We start from the raw sequence: 16,132 nt of genomic DNA, 5'->3' as shown, positions 1-16,132 counted from the left end.
CGCAGTAGTTGAGAGTCCGCCTGCCGATGCAGGGGACGCGGGTTTGTGCCCCGGTCCAGGAAGATCCCACATGCCGCGGAGCGGCTAGTCCCGTGAGCCATGGCCGCTGAGCCTGCGCCTCTGGAGCCTGTGCTCCGCAACTCTAAATAGACATTTCTCCAAAAAAGACATACAGATGGCCAACAGGCACATGAAAAGATGCTCAACATCACTAATTATTAGAGAAATGCAAATCAAAAGTACAATGAGGTACCACCTCACAGGGGTCGGAATGGCCAACATCAAAAAGTCTACAAATAATAAATGCTGGAGAGGGTGTGGAGAAAAGGGAACCCTCCTACATTTTTGGTGGGAATATAAATTGCTGCAGCCACTATGGAGAACAGTATGGAGGTTCCTTAAAAAACTAAAAATAGAACTACCATATGATCCAACAATACTGCTCCTGGGCATATATCCAGAGAAAACTATAATTTGAAAAGATACATGCACCCCAATTTTCACTGAAGCACTATTTACAATAGCCAAGACATGGAAGCAACCTAAACGTCCATCGACAGAGGAATGGATAAAGAAGATGTGGTATATACATACAATGGAATACTACTCAGCCATAAAAAAGAATGAAATAATGCCATTTACAGCAACGTGGATGGACCTAGAGATTATCATACTAAGTGAAGTAAGTCAGACAGAGAAAGACAAATACCATATGATATCACTTATATGTGGAATCTAAAATATGGCACAAATGAAATTATCTATGAAACAGAAACAGACTCACAGACACAGAGAACAGACTTGTGGTTGCCAAGGGGGAGGTGGAGAAGGGTTTGATTGGGAGTTTGGGGTTAGCAGATGCAAACTATTACATATATATGTATAACTGAATCACTATGCTGTACACCTGAAACTAACACAGCATCATAAATCAACTATACTTCAATAAAGTAAATTTTAAAACAAACAAACAAATAAAAAGCTAAAGTGAAATAAGCATGTCCAGCTCTTTTATATCCACTTTAATTTGATCCTTCTTTCCCTATTGGCAGGTATTATATTTCTCTCCTTTCTTTTATAGCCAAGCATCTCAAATTAAGGTCTATCTGCAATTTCCAGTTCTTTACCACAAATTCCCCTTCACTTCCAGCTGTCTAGAATTCACAAATGCTAGTGTGTTGAAACAAACCTTTTCAAAATAGATAGTTCCATTTCTAATGACCAAGTTCAGTGGTTTTCTTCTTTTTTTTCCCAATTCTCAGAGAAAAGATCATTAGCTTTGATGTGAAGAGGTTGCGTACCTTTCTTTGGCAGGAGGGATGCCAATACAAATCGATGGAAGGTTTTTCAAGACCTAGAAGGAATGAATGTACACTATGTCCTAGAAATAGGACAGTGTCATATGCTTATCTTTAATATTTTCCCAATGTTTATTCCATAAAGAGTTTGATAGAGCAGTTATCGACTCCGACAAGTCTAGGTGACTATTAAGTAATTTTCTGTATAAGAATCTCTGTACTAGAAATGGAACAGAACTTTTCTAAGAGCTTAGTGAAATTCCTTTTTATCAAGTTCCATCATTTAAAGGTTAGTTCCCAGCTAAGAAACCTCTAATTATTCAATCTGGCAGCCCTGAGGCTACAACTAGCGTCAGTCCCCAGTGACGGTGACGAGTCTTAAGAGAGAGAGGCAGATTCTTGACCTACATAACTAATGAGTAAAAAAAAGCACTGCAAATTCTGGAGTTCTCCTGGTTTAGAATCCCTGGAATCTACTTAAGTGCTGACGATTCTTTTCCTTTCAGATAACAGTTTTTTTCAGACGCTAAGTTGTCGTTACAATTTTAGAGAAGTCACAGCTCCTTATCTGCTCGCGAACACGTCTCTCACTATATCTCCTTTGGCTGTCACTTTGAATTGTAAAAATGTGAACTTTGGGGGATGTGTGGTTTTTCTTGGGGATTAAATCTGCATCTAGCTCCCATGACTGCATCAAACTTAAAAATGCTTGCTTTCCTCTGTTGAAGTAGTAGCCTTTAGAGAGTAAAGGTTTGTTTTCACTTTTCTTGTCTGAGATTGGGTAATGACCTCCTTTCCTCCCCAGACCATCAAGCCTTCTGACATTGCTACTGTCCGCACGCTGGGCCGACCCCCACATCTCATCATGAGGATCATGGATTGTGTGCTGCTGCTGTTTCAGAGGAAAGTCAATGCAGTGAAAATTGACCTGGAAAAAGGCTGTACAATTCCTTCCTGGCAGGAATCTTTAAAACTGATGACTGCAGGAAACTTTTTACAGAATTTACAGGTTGGTGGTTCAATAATGATGGGCTAGGAGGGGTCTCAGACTTCATTAGAGTATCTGGGTCCTTTAATAGAAGACGTTTCTGAAGAGAATCTACTCTGGGGACATATTTTTAACTTACTAATTTTTTTCATCTTTATTGGGGTATAATTGATAAATAACACTTTTATATAATTAAGGTGTATGACTTGATGTTTTGATATATGTTAATACATTGTGAAATGATTTCACCAAAATCCATCCACTAAATCCAATAAATAGCCAATTAAATATCCATCACCTCACATAATTACCATATTTTCCTTTTTCTTTTTCCGTTTTTTTGTGGTGAGAGCATGTAAGATCTACCCTCCTAGCAAATTTCAAGTAAACAATACAGTATTGTTAACGGTATTCACATTGCTGTACATTAGGTCCCCAGGACCTTCTCATCTTGCATAAATGACCCTTGACCAGCATCTTCCCCTTTCTTCTTCCCCCCAGCTCCTGGCTGCCAGCATTCTCCACTCTGCTTCTATGAATTTGACTATTATAAGTGACACCACGAAGGCTTTGTCTCTCTCTGGCTTATAGCACTTGGCATAATGGTCCATCCATGTTGTCACAAATGGCAGAATTTCCTTCTGTTTTAAGCCTGAATAATATTCTACATACATATTTTCAACTTATATTTACGTATTTTTTCAGAGTAGAATTTCTCTTTCAAATATAAGACATTGTAAGTATTAGAGCTTTTCCTGGCAGATTTTAGGCATATTAAAACATCATCAGCAACATATTTCAGTTAAAAAAATCATTTTAAGGAACCCAAACATATGTGCATATATTATTTGCATATGAGTACATATATATTTTTATTTCACAAGTCTCAATTGTAATTTTTTGAGTATTAAGTTGCATCTTTTAAATTTTATTATGAGGTAACATTTATATATGATAAAATGCACAAATTTAAAGTGTATATTGTAAATCAACTACACTCCAATATAAAATAAAAATTTAATTAAAAAGAGTATAGCTTAATGAATATTTACATATGTCTATCCCTGTTAATGAACACTGAAATCAAGATTTGTATTTCCAGACCCCAGCAATCTCTTTTGTGTCCCAGCACAGTCAGTAATCTCCCCTAAGATAAACATTATTCTGACCTTTATCCTGATAATTAGTTTCACCTGTTTTGAAATTTATGTATATGAAATCATATCATATGAACTCTTGTTTTGACCTCTTTCATTCAACATGTCTGTGAGATTCTTTCTTATTGTTGCACAGGACAGTATTTCATTCTTTTTTCATTGCTACACAGCTTTCCAGTAGATGAATATGCAATAGTGTGTGACAAATGTTTAACAACTGGTTCTCTGGTGAGAAAAAAAGAAGAAGCTCTGATTTGTAGTGTTTGCCAATTTTCATAGTGTAAATATCCCCACAATGGCTGATTTCAAGCTACCAATATAAAGTTGCTGAATGTAGAGTTGGGAAGAGGTACATGGTAGCATGCTGTGATAAGGTAGTCCCACTGGGTAGATACAATAAATGTAAATGACCTAAAAAATGTAGATAGTACAATGTAGCAAAATAATTAGAAGGTGATGAGTTTTGACTATACATTATTTTTGTTCAAAATAACATTTAATTGTAAGTTTTTATAATTTAATTTTAAATAATGGCTGTATTTAACAAGTCTGTAAAATTTCTGAAAATTTAGTAATTGTTTCTCATAAGTTTGTATCTACCAGCACCAGCGTGAAATGCTGTAGTGTGCTTTAATTTGTTTGTCCTTGTATTGTTGATGGATTTTTGAGACATTACTAGTTTTGGGCTATTATAAATAAAACTACTATGAATATTGGTCATTTAGTGGGCATGTTTTCATTTCTATTGGCTCTGTACTCAGGAGTGGAATTTCTGGGTCTTAGGTTATACATTTAATCAGCCTTAGTAGATAGTGCCAAACAGTTTTCAAAAATTGTTGTATCAGTTTACATACCCACAAGCAGTATATAAGTTGCTCCATGTCTTAACCGTTTTCTGCTTTTAGCTATTCTGATGGGTTTGTTGTGTTGTCTTATTATTGTGGGTTAGTTTGCATTTCTCTGATGACAAATGATGCTGAAAATCTTTTCATCAGTTTATGAGCCCCTTGGGAACTCTTTGGTTAAGTGCCTGTACATTTAAATGTGCAGATCTCCTGTACATTTAAATTTTTTATTATTTTGTAGAATTTATATATAAAATATGGGTAATTTGTCATTTATGTGTTTGCAAATATCTTCTCCCACTTTCTGCCTTAGTTGTTCATTCCATTAATGGTGTCTTTTGATAAGGAGATATTCTTAAGTTTAGTATAGTCCAATTTATCAACATTTTCCTTACAGTGCTTTCTGTGTTCTGTTTAGGAAATCTTTGCCCATCTCTAAGGCAGAATAAATGCTTCTGTGTTTTCTTCTGGCAGTTATATTGTTTTATCTTTAATATTTAGATCGTGAGACAACTAACTGGGAATAGCCATCCCCCATCCATAACCCAAGCAGTAACTTCAGCACCGTCTTTCATCCAGTTTTTAATTTATCATTGCCCAAGTGGCTGCTATGGCCAGAGCATCTTGTGAGGTGCCTTACAGCAGCTATAACACCAAGTAGCTTCTGAAACCAGTGGGCCATACAGACTCGTTTCAGATAATTAAAATATAAGCCTCTGTGATGTAAAGGCCACCATGAAGGAGTAACATGCTATTTGAGTGGATAGGAGGTAGTGATTAATCAGACTGAGCGTGTGGAATGGCAGTGGTCCTTGAGCGGGGGGAGCTTAAAAAGTGTCCACTGAAACATGTGCAATGGAATTGCACTTGCCTTACATACCTGGTGCAAAGCCACTGCTCTTGGCAGCTGCCTTGCTATTTGCCTTTTGTCACCACCATCCTTCTATTGTTCCCAGATATTCTTCTGGCTTCACTGTTTTTCAAGTCTCATAAAAGAAACTTGCATTTAAAGAGGTCTGAATGAAAGTGTGTTTTGCTCCGTGTTATGTATATTCTGTGAAGGCTTATTTCTCTGAATTATTTAGGTGCTCAATTTCTGTCTACTTGGAAAATATTTAATCATCCTCGGTTAGATGATCAAACACCACTTTTCAAAGATCTAATTTCATTGTTTGGCCAGTCTTCTCTCTTAATACAACAAGGCACTCATAATCCATTTCTGCTACTATTTTAAAATTTTATCCCTCCAGAAAAGAACAGTTCTCTCATAGTCTTGATAGTTCTATGATTAAAAGTTAATTCATCACCCTGAAGGCCTAATGTCCAAATTATTTTCTTCACATTTCAGGTGAGTTTAATAGAACCTCCCTCTGAATGTATTAAGCATTTGGTTGCTGCTAAATGCTAATTATTTATGTCTAAATATACATGCTTTACATTTTTATATACAATGCTAAATATATGTACCATTTCATATGCCTGAATATATATGATTTTTGCCTAATAACCTGAAATATCAACAAAATATGATATCATTCATCCATTCTTGGTTTTAACAGTTTTTTAACTGTTTCAGTGGCATTGTGAGCATAATGTGATTATGACTTCATGGAAAGAGGTATTTTGACTTTATTTTACTCCATTCTTCCATAGCAATTCCCCAAAGACGCAATCAATGAAGAAGTGATAGAATTTTTGAATCCTTACTTTGAGATGGCAGACTACAACATCGAAACTGCTAAACGTGTATGTGGGAATGTAGCGGGGCTTTGTTCCTGGACCAAGGCCATGGCTTCCTTCTTTTCTATAAACAGAGAGGTGTTGCCCCTGAAGGTAAGCCTCCTCGGTGGAACTGCAGTACGTGTGCCGGCGGGGGGGGTCTCTGGGTCAACTGGGCTTGTCTTTCATGCAACACAGAAGCCTCAGGTTTCATTGTACTCAAGTCCACGGGGAGAGCTAGCGATAGACAGGCCGAGCATAGGATGTTTCTTTCTTCTCTGTAATCCAACTCCAATCGGTATTGTCTGAGCCTTAAGCATGGACTCTCTACAAGGGCACGAAGTCCACTGTGGGCTGCTGGACACTTTTTTCCCCACAATGTCAACTTGAAAAAAAGAAACACAGGAAACTCTAGCATAGGATCCACCGACAATGTCCAAGATCTCCTGCCAGGGACTCCTGTGAATGAGGCAGGGTGGACACAGTCACTGGTGTCTGGTCTTGGCTGCAGGGACAACATAGTATTTATTCCCTCTCCCTCTTTTGTCCCTCAGGAAAGAAACTGAATATCATCCTTTATTTAAAATGATTTGAGAACATACCAGTGTTTCCCTTTGAGTAATTGCATTTCTCAGCTTCATTTGTCCACATCCCCCCAGCATTCGGTGACACTCAGTCTTTAGCAGATGGAGAGGCAAGTACCTGTCTTGAAAATGAAATACTGATGCCTCAGAACTCATACGTTATGGCTTTGTTGATTATTTTGCTTTTTGTAAGTCTGATCTTGCTCAACCATCAACTAAAATCCACGTACACTTATAAACTCCGCAAGGAACTTAATAATCACGCTAAAAATAATCAAGAATGAAAAGACCATAGGGATACAGTTGCAAGTCCCATTTTATTTTCTCATTGTTCCCATATCAGGGCCATTTATTCAGTGGTGGAGGCCCTTGGGGTCCCAGGGCAACTTAAAAGGGAAGGGATTCATTTGGCTCAGAAATTTTTAGAGCAAATAGTTGATGTCATGCTGTTGGGCATCGTGGATTTGGGGACCACTGAAGACTCCAACATAGCTCACAATCGGACATTCTGACATTGACTGAATTATAACAACCATATCCAGTGAAAAGTACAGGGCATCCTTTGCAAATTTTTCCAGTGGGTAAGCATACATAAGTGTCTTTAAGGGAATTACAGTTGAATTCACAATGGGGAGTTTTTATTTTGTTGTAGTTACTTTCAATAAAATGAGCTGAAACCAGTGCAAAATAATGGATGCTCTGAACAAGGCTTACATAAGAACGATGACATCTCCTCCCTTACATTCTGTACATTTCAGGCTCCACCCCGTCCCAGGACAACATAGGTCCTACAGTAGGAAGTGAAGGGAACATAGTCAGGATGGGGAACCTTTTACTTGTGCCTGGAACCTATGCTTCTCTTCTGAGAAGCCTGTTCTGGGCGTTCCCCCTATGTCCTTAGGAGCATCCAGCATCTGGGAGTCTTCAGTTTGTCAGGTCTCTCCTATTTGCCGTTGTCAGAAAAATAAATGTAGTTATGTAGATGCTACACATTCACTGCTTAGAGGGAAGTAGAAGACAAAGAAAGGGCAGGTTATCATTGGCAGCTCTGCTCAATATATTAAGAAATACAGACCAAGGGCTCTAACTTCACTTATTCCTGGAGGGGCTTCACTTGCGAACTCCTGCTTTCCAAGTAAAGAGAGTTGAGAACACTTCTTAAACTCCTGTGGGAACGTCTTCACCACTAATTAGTGAAGAAGACAGTGAGGGACTCTTCTTTCGTCTTCCAATTCCTATAGACGGGCCAAGTGACTTATAGTAGTGAGTAAACTTAAACAAATTTAACTATAAGAGTAGCAATTTAGATTCTATTCAATTTCATTCATATGAGATTTCTCCTTGGACACTCTGTGAAAACCAGTAAATGTTAGTTTACATAAACAAAACATAACAACAGTAGAGTCTTAAATATTGAACACGGATAATAAAAATAATACTATCTATTGTATTATTTATCAAACTCTTGTTATATGCCAGGTCCCAGACTTGGGTTTTTACATATGTTATTTTATGTAATACACACACACACACAGAAACACACACACACACACACACACACACACACACTCACAAATCCTAGGAGGTAGTTTTTCAATATCTTAATGGAGAAACTGAGGCTTGCAGAGTTTAAGTGATCTTCTTTTTTTTTTTTTGGAACGCGGGCCTCTCACTGCTCTGGCCTCTCCCGTTGTGGAGCACAGGCTCCGGACACGCAGGCTCAGCGGCCATGGCTCACGGGCCCAGCCGCTCCGCGGCATGTGGGATCTTCCCGGACCGGGGCACGAACCCGTGTCCCCTGCATCGGCAGGCGGACTCTCAACCAACTGCGCCACCAGGGAAGCCCTCCAATATTGCTTTGGATTATGTCTTTTGAGTCTTTTTTAGTAGCTTCTTAAAAGCAAATATTATTATTTGGTCACAGCTCAAGTATCTGTTCTTTTCTGGATGGCAAGCAATACATGCAAATGACAGGAATGCCATCAAGCCCATCACCACCCATAAAAGCTAGATCTTTATATTCAGTGGTTAATCATGTTTCATCCTCTGTCTTGTTTTAACATCCTCACTAACAGTGATGAGCCCTGCTAGGCAGATGGTTCTAAATAGTCAGATTTTTTTTTTCTACAACTCAATATTAAACTGTTCTGTGAGTTGCCTATACACATTTAATATTACAATGTTTTGATTTAGGGATTGGCAAACTATGGTCCACAGGCCAAATCTAACCCACCACCTGTATTTGTATGGCTCATGACATTTTAAATTAAGTACCTGAACCATAGTCTTGATTTTGCCTCTTGGCCCCCAAAGCCTAAAATATTTACTATCTGGCACTTTATGGAAAAAGTTTGCTGACTCTCTTCTAATGAATTATAATTTTCTGCTTACAAACATGTCAAGTTCACATTAAGCTTTGGTCCTGACCATGCAATTTGAGAGGAGTCTAGGGGTGGATCAAAGAACAGGTGTAACACGTGGCTACTGAGCTCTCAGACTCCGACATGCTGGATGTTCGGTTTGCCGCCCATCCCTTCACCCTGTGTGTGTCCCGTGCAGGCCAACCTGGTGGTGCAGGAGAATCGCTACGTGTTGGCCATGCAGGATCTGCAGAAGGCCCAGGCTGAGCTGGACGACAGGCAAGCCGAGCTGGATGTGGTGCAGGCCGAGTATGAACAGGCCGTGACCGAAAAGCAGGTCACTGTCTTCTCGCCGTAGGGGTTTGGGGCGGGTGGTGACGTCACAGGCCCTCCTGGCTGTGCTCAGCCCTTCATTCCTCTCCTGCTTTCTCTCTCCAAGGGTTTGGTTTCCAGCAGGGATTCATTTCATTGATATAGAATACAATACACATATACATACATACGTACACAGCACATACTCCCTCGCTGAGCCCTGGAGTTTGTTTCTAACGGACACCGAGGACCTTTGGTGAGAGGTCAGGATAGTCAGCCAAAACAGAAGTTAGTGCTGGAACACGGATGTTCTGAGTTTCCTTATTAACGGTGAGGATAACAGCATCCTGTGCAGCATTTTAAACATATTTTTCAAATCACGTCCTCCCACTTTATCTCATTTAATATTTGAAAGAATCTTTCAAGGTAGACAGGGTAGATATTTTTATTTTACTCTCATTTTAAAGAAAGGAACTTAGGCCCAGAGAGGACAAGAAGAGGGCTCCCGGTCATGGGCATTGGTCATAGGGCTGGATTAGACCTTGATCTTCTGATGTCTACTCGGGTCTTTCTGCTGGACCACGTGCCTACCACGTAGCTGTGTCCCAGTGACAATGACCACCTACAGCCTTCTCAACCTATGCACGTTTGTAGCTTTAGCACATTTCAGAATCAAGGCTCGTATATTTCCTCTCCACTGGGCAGCAAGCTCTTTGGTTGATTTATACTCATTCCGGCTCTACTGGGGCCTCCTTCGTTCTGGTAATAGAGGCAGATTTAACATAAACCTAATGTAGCTTAAGTTTTATGGCCCCTCACTTGCATAGGCCCCATGAATGCTGGAGTTACTGGGAGTTGTAGAGAGTTCTGTGGGGAGGGGAAACCAGATTATGATTGACAAGCATTTGTGTGTAAGCATTCAGATAAAATACCTAGAGATCCCAGAGGAAAGGTACCTGAATTTCTCAATTATCAGGACTTTGTAGTGATTTCTTTCCCCAGCTCTCATTACATGTTTACTTTGGTATTTTGTATTTGTAAAAATTCTTTAATGATTTTTTTAAAGGGGCCCCCAGCTTAGATAAGCATCTGGCCTCACAAAAGCTGTATCTGCCTCTGAGAAAACCTGTGCTTGATAAATAAGAGCTAGATTCTCCCTGTTCTTTCCTTGATGATTATATGGAACCCACCTTTGCCTCTTCTCAGCCCTCGCTCGGCTGGATGGAGAATCCTGCTCTGTTAGTCTGTTCCCTGATAGGGGTCCCAATGAGGGAACTTAGATAAACATTTCAGTTTCACTATATGCAAGAGGTATGGTATTTCCTCTTAAAGATAAGTCTCCTGAAAACAAATAAGAGCTTTTCAGAAATTTTAGAGAAGTAATTATATAGCACCTCTTTGGGTTTGTTATCTATGTTCTATGAAATTTACTACCATAATATGAAGAGAAAATTAACTTTGCAATTTGAGCGTCTACTTTAGAAACTGTGAGGAAGACACGTTAATTTCTTCCATTTAGACACTCACTTATATCAGGAAGCACTACTACAAACTGTAAAAATATTTTTACGGCCTCATTTTATTATGGTTCAGTTTTAACCATTTTGCATTCGTTCGCTCAATAAGCGTTTTTGTAAGGACCACGTAAGAATGGCTACTATAAAGGTGTGGCTCTAACTTTAAAACTTGAATCTCAACAAATGTCAAATGTTTTTCATTAAGAAAACAAAATCTGGGGCTTCCCTGGTGGCGCAGTGGTTGGGAGTCCGCCTGCGATGCAGGGGACACGGGTTGGTGCCCCGGTCCGGGAGGATCCCACATGCCACGGAGCGGCTGGGCCCGTGAGCCATGGCCGCTGAGCCTGCGCGTTGGGAGCCTGTGCTCCGCAACGGGAGAGGCCACAGCGGTGAGAGGTCCGCGTACCGCAAAAAAACCCCCCCCAAAACACAAAATCTGGCTGTGTGCCCACCTGCCCCCAGCATGAATTTGACCTTCAGTCATTGTGTCGTTCCTTCTCCCTCCATGGGGCTCCGTGAGAGTCCAGGGGGTTATAGACTGCAGGGGCCAGGGCAGGGCTCTCAAGTCTGCAGTTCATGGTCACGACTAGTAACCTCACAACCAGGTCTGTGCCGTCCCTGGAAGAGTGTGTGTCCTGCAGCTCTGTGCACAGGGCAGTCAGTGCCTTTGCAGAGGGTCCACTTCCACAGGGCCTCTGGGCAGCTAGTCAGACCCTGGGGCACTAGGAGAGGGAGGTCTGGGGTCACTACCCACGGAACGCAAGGAATTCTGCACACTCCCCTAGCCAGGCTTGGAGGGAAAATCTGCTTTTCCTTCCTGTGTGCTCATTTGGTCCTCTCCCATCCCCCATTTCCCAATCCCCCAAAGGAGCCTGGGTTTCCAGAAAGCAACAGCCAGGAGGGGAGGGGTTGGCCAGTTTTTATTTGGCCACATGGCAGTGGGGATGGGGAACTTAGGGAAGATAACTTAATATTAAAAATATCTGTCCTGTGAAAAGTTTGTTTTAAAGGTAGGCAGAAATAAATGATGTCGTATTATACTTCCAGCTGACATCTTTCTTCTTGGGGAGAAACAAACAAACAAATATGGATGGTGTTGATGTGCGGGTACACCTCTCAGCTGGGATTTTGGGTTTTCTGCATTAACTCTAGCGGGAAGGAAAACAGCAGACTAGAACAAACTGGAACAAATATCTTGCTTCTGAAAAACACTGTATTGTGTTATTATTACAATAGCAATTCATGTTCCTTATAGAAAATACACATAGGTAACCCTGGAGATGAAGCCTAAAAATATTTTAGTCTTTATCATTTCATATGCCTGATTTACATATATTTAAAATCCATGTAAAATTGTAGCAGATAATTCAGTACATACTGCTGTATAAATTGAATTTTTAGCTAATGACTGTTTTTCTTTAACTTAATGATTATTTTTCTTAACGATTATATTTTTAATGGCTTCAGAGAATTCTTGTTCACAATATCCCATAATCTATGTAAATTATCCTCTATTGTTAGACATTTAGCATATATATGCCATATGTACATTATATAAATATATATAAATATTATACATGAACTTCCAGTGACTGGTCACATAGCTAAATCTTTAGCTATATCCATTGTTGTACCATAAGTATACATTTTTACAAGTAGAATTAGCAGCTGTCTTTTCAACATAGATAAATGGAACCACTTGTTTTTAAGAACAAAGCCCTGAGTGACAATAGTGTGTGGAAGTCCGGTTAAAGGTCTTTTACTGACACAAGGAGCAGCAGGGAGGGACCTACTAAGTCAGTGTGGCTGGAATCTGTGAATGAGCTTCAGGACCCCGCAACCTGAAGATAATCTAAAGTTTCACCTAAAGTAAAAGGAGATGTGGAGTTAGGCGAAGCAATAATGATGCTAGAACTTTAACATGAGAAATAGTCCTCATTTTTAAGTAGGGATATGTATTTCTTTACATTTTGTTGTGCTCTGAGATATTAGCATGTATGCTGATATTTTATTTCTAATTTTTTGATATGAAAATCATAAAGGATGCAAATCTCCAATATTTCTCAGTTTATTAACATCTGGGGAGGGTTTGCCCATTGGCTTAGGGTCCCTCCTGAGGAATCCATCCATGTTCCATAGATAGGGCTTAAGACACAGGCTGGGCTGAGACAGACCCACAGAAATGGAATCTTATGCTTCCTGTGGAATAAGTGGCTCACATATCTCAGAAAGGAAGATAACATACGATGTTTTTAAATTATGTTTTTGAGCTCCAGGCTCTATTTATCTGAACAAAGGTTTTCTTCTGGTTCTGTCTGTTTTTAGACCTTGCTTGAAGATGCAGAGAGGTGCAGACATAAAATGCAGACCGCTTCCGCCCTGATCGGCGGACTGGCAGGAGAAAAAGAAAGATGGACAGAGCAAAGCAAGGAGTTTGCTGCACAAACTAAGAGACTTGTAGGTATGTAATTCCTTTATTAATGAGATTACGTGTTGACTGTGATAGGGAGTGAGCAAACTTAAGCTTTAATCAGAATACACACCAGCGCTCTATTGCTTCAAATTCCTCTGCGTGTGTGTGCGTGTGTGTGTGTGTGTGTGCGTGTGTGTGTGTGTGTGTGTGTGTGTGTCCAGCTATTTCAAAAGGATGAATATTGGTCTGGCATTCAGGCAATGCTTATTAGATTTAAACCTCTTATTATCAGGTCATTTTTGAATTCTCCTACGAGTGAATGGCCATATGGATCAAGGTCACTTAGAATGGAGGCTCTGTCTTCTGAGGTTTTGGTGTATCTCTTAAATTCAGAAATTATCCTCTCATATCCAACAAGAGTCAACATAATCCTGTGCTTGACTGCTAGCAGCTATTACTTGGTGGACCATGTAGACTCTTTAACAGTGAACTAAGCTACTGCTATTCACAAGACACAGCAACTTGTGGTTACAATCTGGTTTCTGAAATTTAATTTGAACGAATGGCTGTCTTTTTTTTTCATTTCTTAACATTCTGCAGAATTACAGGGCTGATCACAGAGTATTTCAGTGATGTTTTGTTTTCCATTTTAGGGGATGTTTTGTTGGCTACAGCTTTTCTATCTTATTCTGGTCCGTTTAACCAAGAATTTCGCAATCTGCTGTTAAATGACTGGCAGAAAGAAATGAAAGCCCGGGAAATTCCATTTGGAGACAATCTAAATCTCAATGAGATGTTGATTGATGCTCCTACCATTAGTGAATGGAACCTCCAAGGCCTGCCAAACGATGACCTGTCCATTCAGAATGGAATTATTGTCACAAAGGCATCTCGCTACCCTTTGTTAATTGATCCACAGTCTCAAGGGAAGATCTGGATTAAAAATAAAGAAAACCAAAATGAACTCCAGGTAATCTGGGTTTGAGTCTATTTATGCTACTAATCAATTTTAGTGCACCAGATCAACAAGTATCTGAGAATAAAGAAATATTTCATATTTAGAAATAATTTTATTATTAATATTTAGATATTAGTATTTAGAAATGATTTCTGAAAATTGCATTATTTGCATTCTTGTTGATCTCTCCAATGATGTCTTTCAAAGGTTTCAGACTCCCTTCTGTTAGGGCCTAGGGCCCTCATTCGTAAACAGAGCAGGATGGAGCTATTTCACACTAAGTGTACAGCACTTTATAAAGACACTTCATAATTATTCCATGATTATTTGTCACAGATGTGGTGGTGGTGAGGAAAAGGCAGCATTGCCATACAACCTTTACTTGCTTCTCAGTAAAAGGGAATGATGCAGTCAAATGCTCTGGAGCTTCCTTAAGAAACTAAAAATACAGCTACCATATGATCCTGCAATCCCACTCCTGGGCATATATCTGGAGAAAACCATAATTCAAAAAGATACATGCACCCCAGTGTTCACTGCAGCACTATTTACAATAGCTCAGACATGGAAGCAACCTAAATGTCCATCAGCAGAGGAATGGATAAAGAAGATGTATATTTATACAGTGGAATATTACTCAGCCATAAAAAAGAATGAAATAATGTTATTTGCAGCAACATGGCTGGACCTAGAGATTATCATACGAAGTGAAGTAAGCCAGACAGAGAAAGACAAGTATCATAGGATATCACTTATATGTGGAATGTAAAAAAAAAAAAATGATACAAATGAACTTATATACAAAACAGAAACAGGCCCACAGACATAGAAAACAAACTTATGGTTACCAAAGGAGAAAAGTGAGGGGAAGGGATAAATTAGAAGTTTAGGATTGACATAAACCCACTACTATATATAAAATAGATAACCAACAAGGACCTACTGTAGAGCACAGGGAACTCTACTCAACATTTTGTAATAACCTAAAAGAGAAAAGAATCTGAAAAAAATTATGTATAACTGAATCACTTTGCTGTACACCTGAAACTAATACAACATTGTAAGTCAACTATACTTCAATTTAAAAAAATAAATAAGGGATTGATGGTTTGCTAAGGTGAAGAATGGAAACAGTTTAGAGCAGCATTTTGATCTTGTTTCTAGATCACATCTCTAAATCACAAGTACTTCAGAAGCCACCTAGAGGACAGTCTTTCTCTTGGAAAGCCCTTGCTTATCGAAGATGTTGCGGAGGAACTAGATCCAGCCCTGGATAACGTTTTGGAGAGAAACTTCATTAAGACCGGGTCTACCTTTAAGGTAGGTTAAACCTATAGATGACAATGTGCAGAATAATTACCATGAGGCCAGGTAAATGTGACATAGGTGACAGTTTCTCAATAGGCAGCAATTCAGATTTGAGGCATTTGCTTTTCTCTTCTACACTTCCTGAGTTGGGACCAAGAGCAGTCTTTTTTAGGAATATCTACTTCACTTGTATAATAAAGTCTGACTCCATTGTGATGTTTGACTTTGGCCAGTTTTCAAGCCCTGTCATGGCCCTCTCCCCTTCCATCCCCAATCTGGGCAAGCTGGTAAGAAAATGTGGGTCCACTCTCCTTTGGCACCGGTGGGAAGTTCAGATCATGCAGCTCTCTGCTCATGACCACGTCTGGGAAACTTCATCCCAGCGCCATTGGGTAACCACCATAAAACCCTAAAACAGCCTCCCCTCCCTACTCTCTCAAGTGAGGTTTTTCTGAGCCTGTTTGGGAGCCTACCCTAATAGTTCCAGAAAGTCTCATGTGAATAATAAACATTGTCATATCCTTTTGTTACATGAGTGACATCATCAGTCTTGACTTCTGAACCAAATTTTTCTTTTTGTTTTTTTTTTTGTGTGGTACGCAGGCCTCTCACTGCTGCGGCCTCTCCCGTTGCGGAGCACAGGCTCCGGACGCGCAGGCTCAGCGGCCGTGGC

At 39.7% G+C, this 16,132-nt stretch overlaps 1 protein-coding gene across 1 annotated transcript in view; it reads left to right on the top strand.

The window, feature by feature from the left end:
- Positions 1–16,132, top strand: part of DNAH5 (dynein axonemal heavy chain 5) — a 258,228-nt gene that overhangs the window by 198,011 nt on the left and 44,085 nt on the right. The window contains exons 59-64 of the mRNA XM_028492810.2: positions 2,104–2,307; positions 5,942–6,121; positions 9,151–9,288; positions 13,106–13,241; positions 13,847–14,163; positions 15,316–15,471. Coding sequence (XP_028348611.1) covers positions 2,104–2,307; positions 5,942–6,121; positions 9,151–9,288; positions 13,106–13,241; positions 13,847–14,163; positions 15,316–15,471 — 1,131 coding nt within the window. The remainder of the gene's footprint in view (positions 1–2,103; positions 2,308–5,941; positions 6,122–9,150; positions 9,289–13,105; positions 13,242–13,846; positions 14,164–15,315; positions 15,472–16,132) is intronic.

Source organism: Physeter macrocephalus, chromosome 8 (genome assembly GCF_002837175.3).
Source record: "Physeter macrocephalus isolate SW-GA chromosome 8, ASM283717v5, whole genome shotgun sequence".
Lineage (NCBI taxonomy): Eukaryota > Metazoa > Chordata > Mammalia > Artiodactyla > Physeteridae > Physeter > Physeter macrocephalus.
Note: the sequence above shows the minus strand (reverse complement) of the source record. Positions and strands in the feature narration are given on the sequence as shown.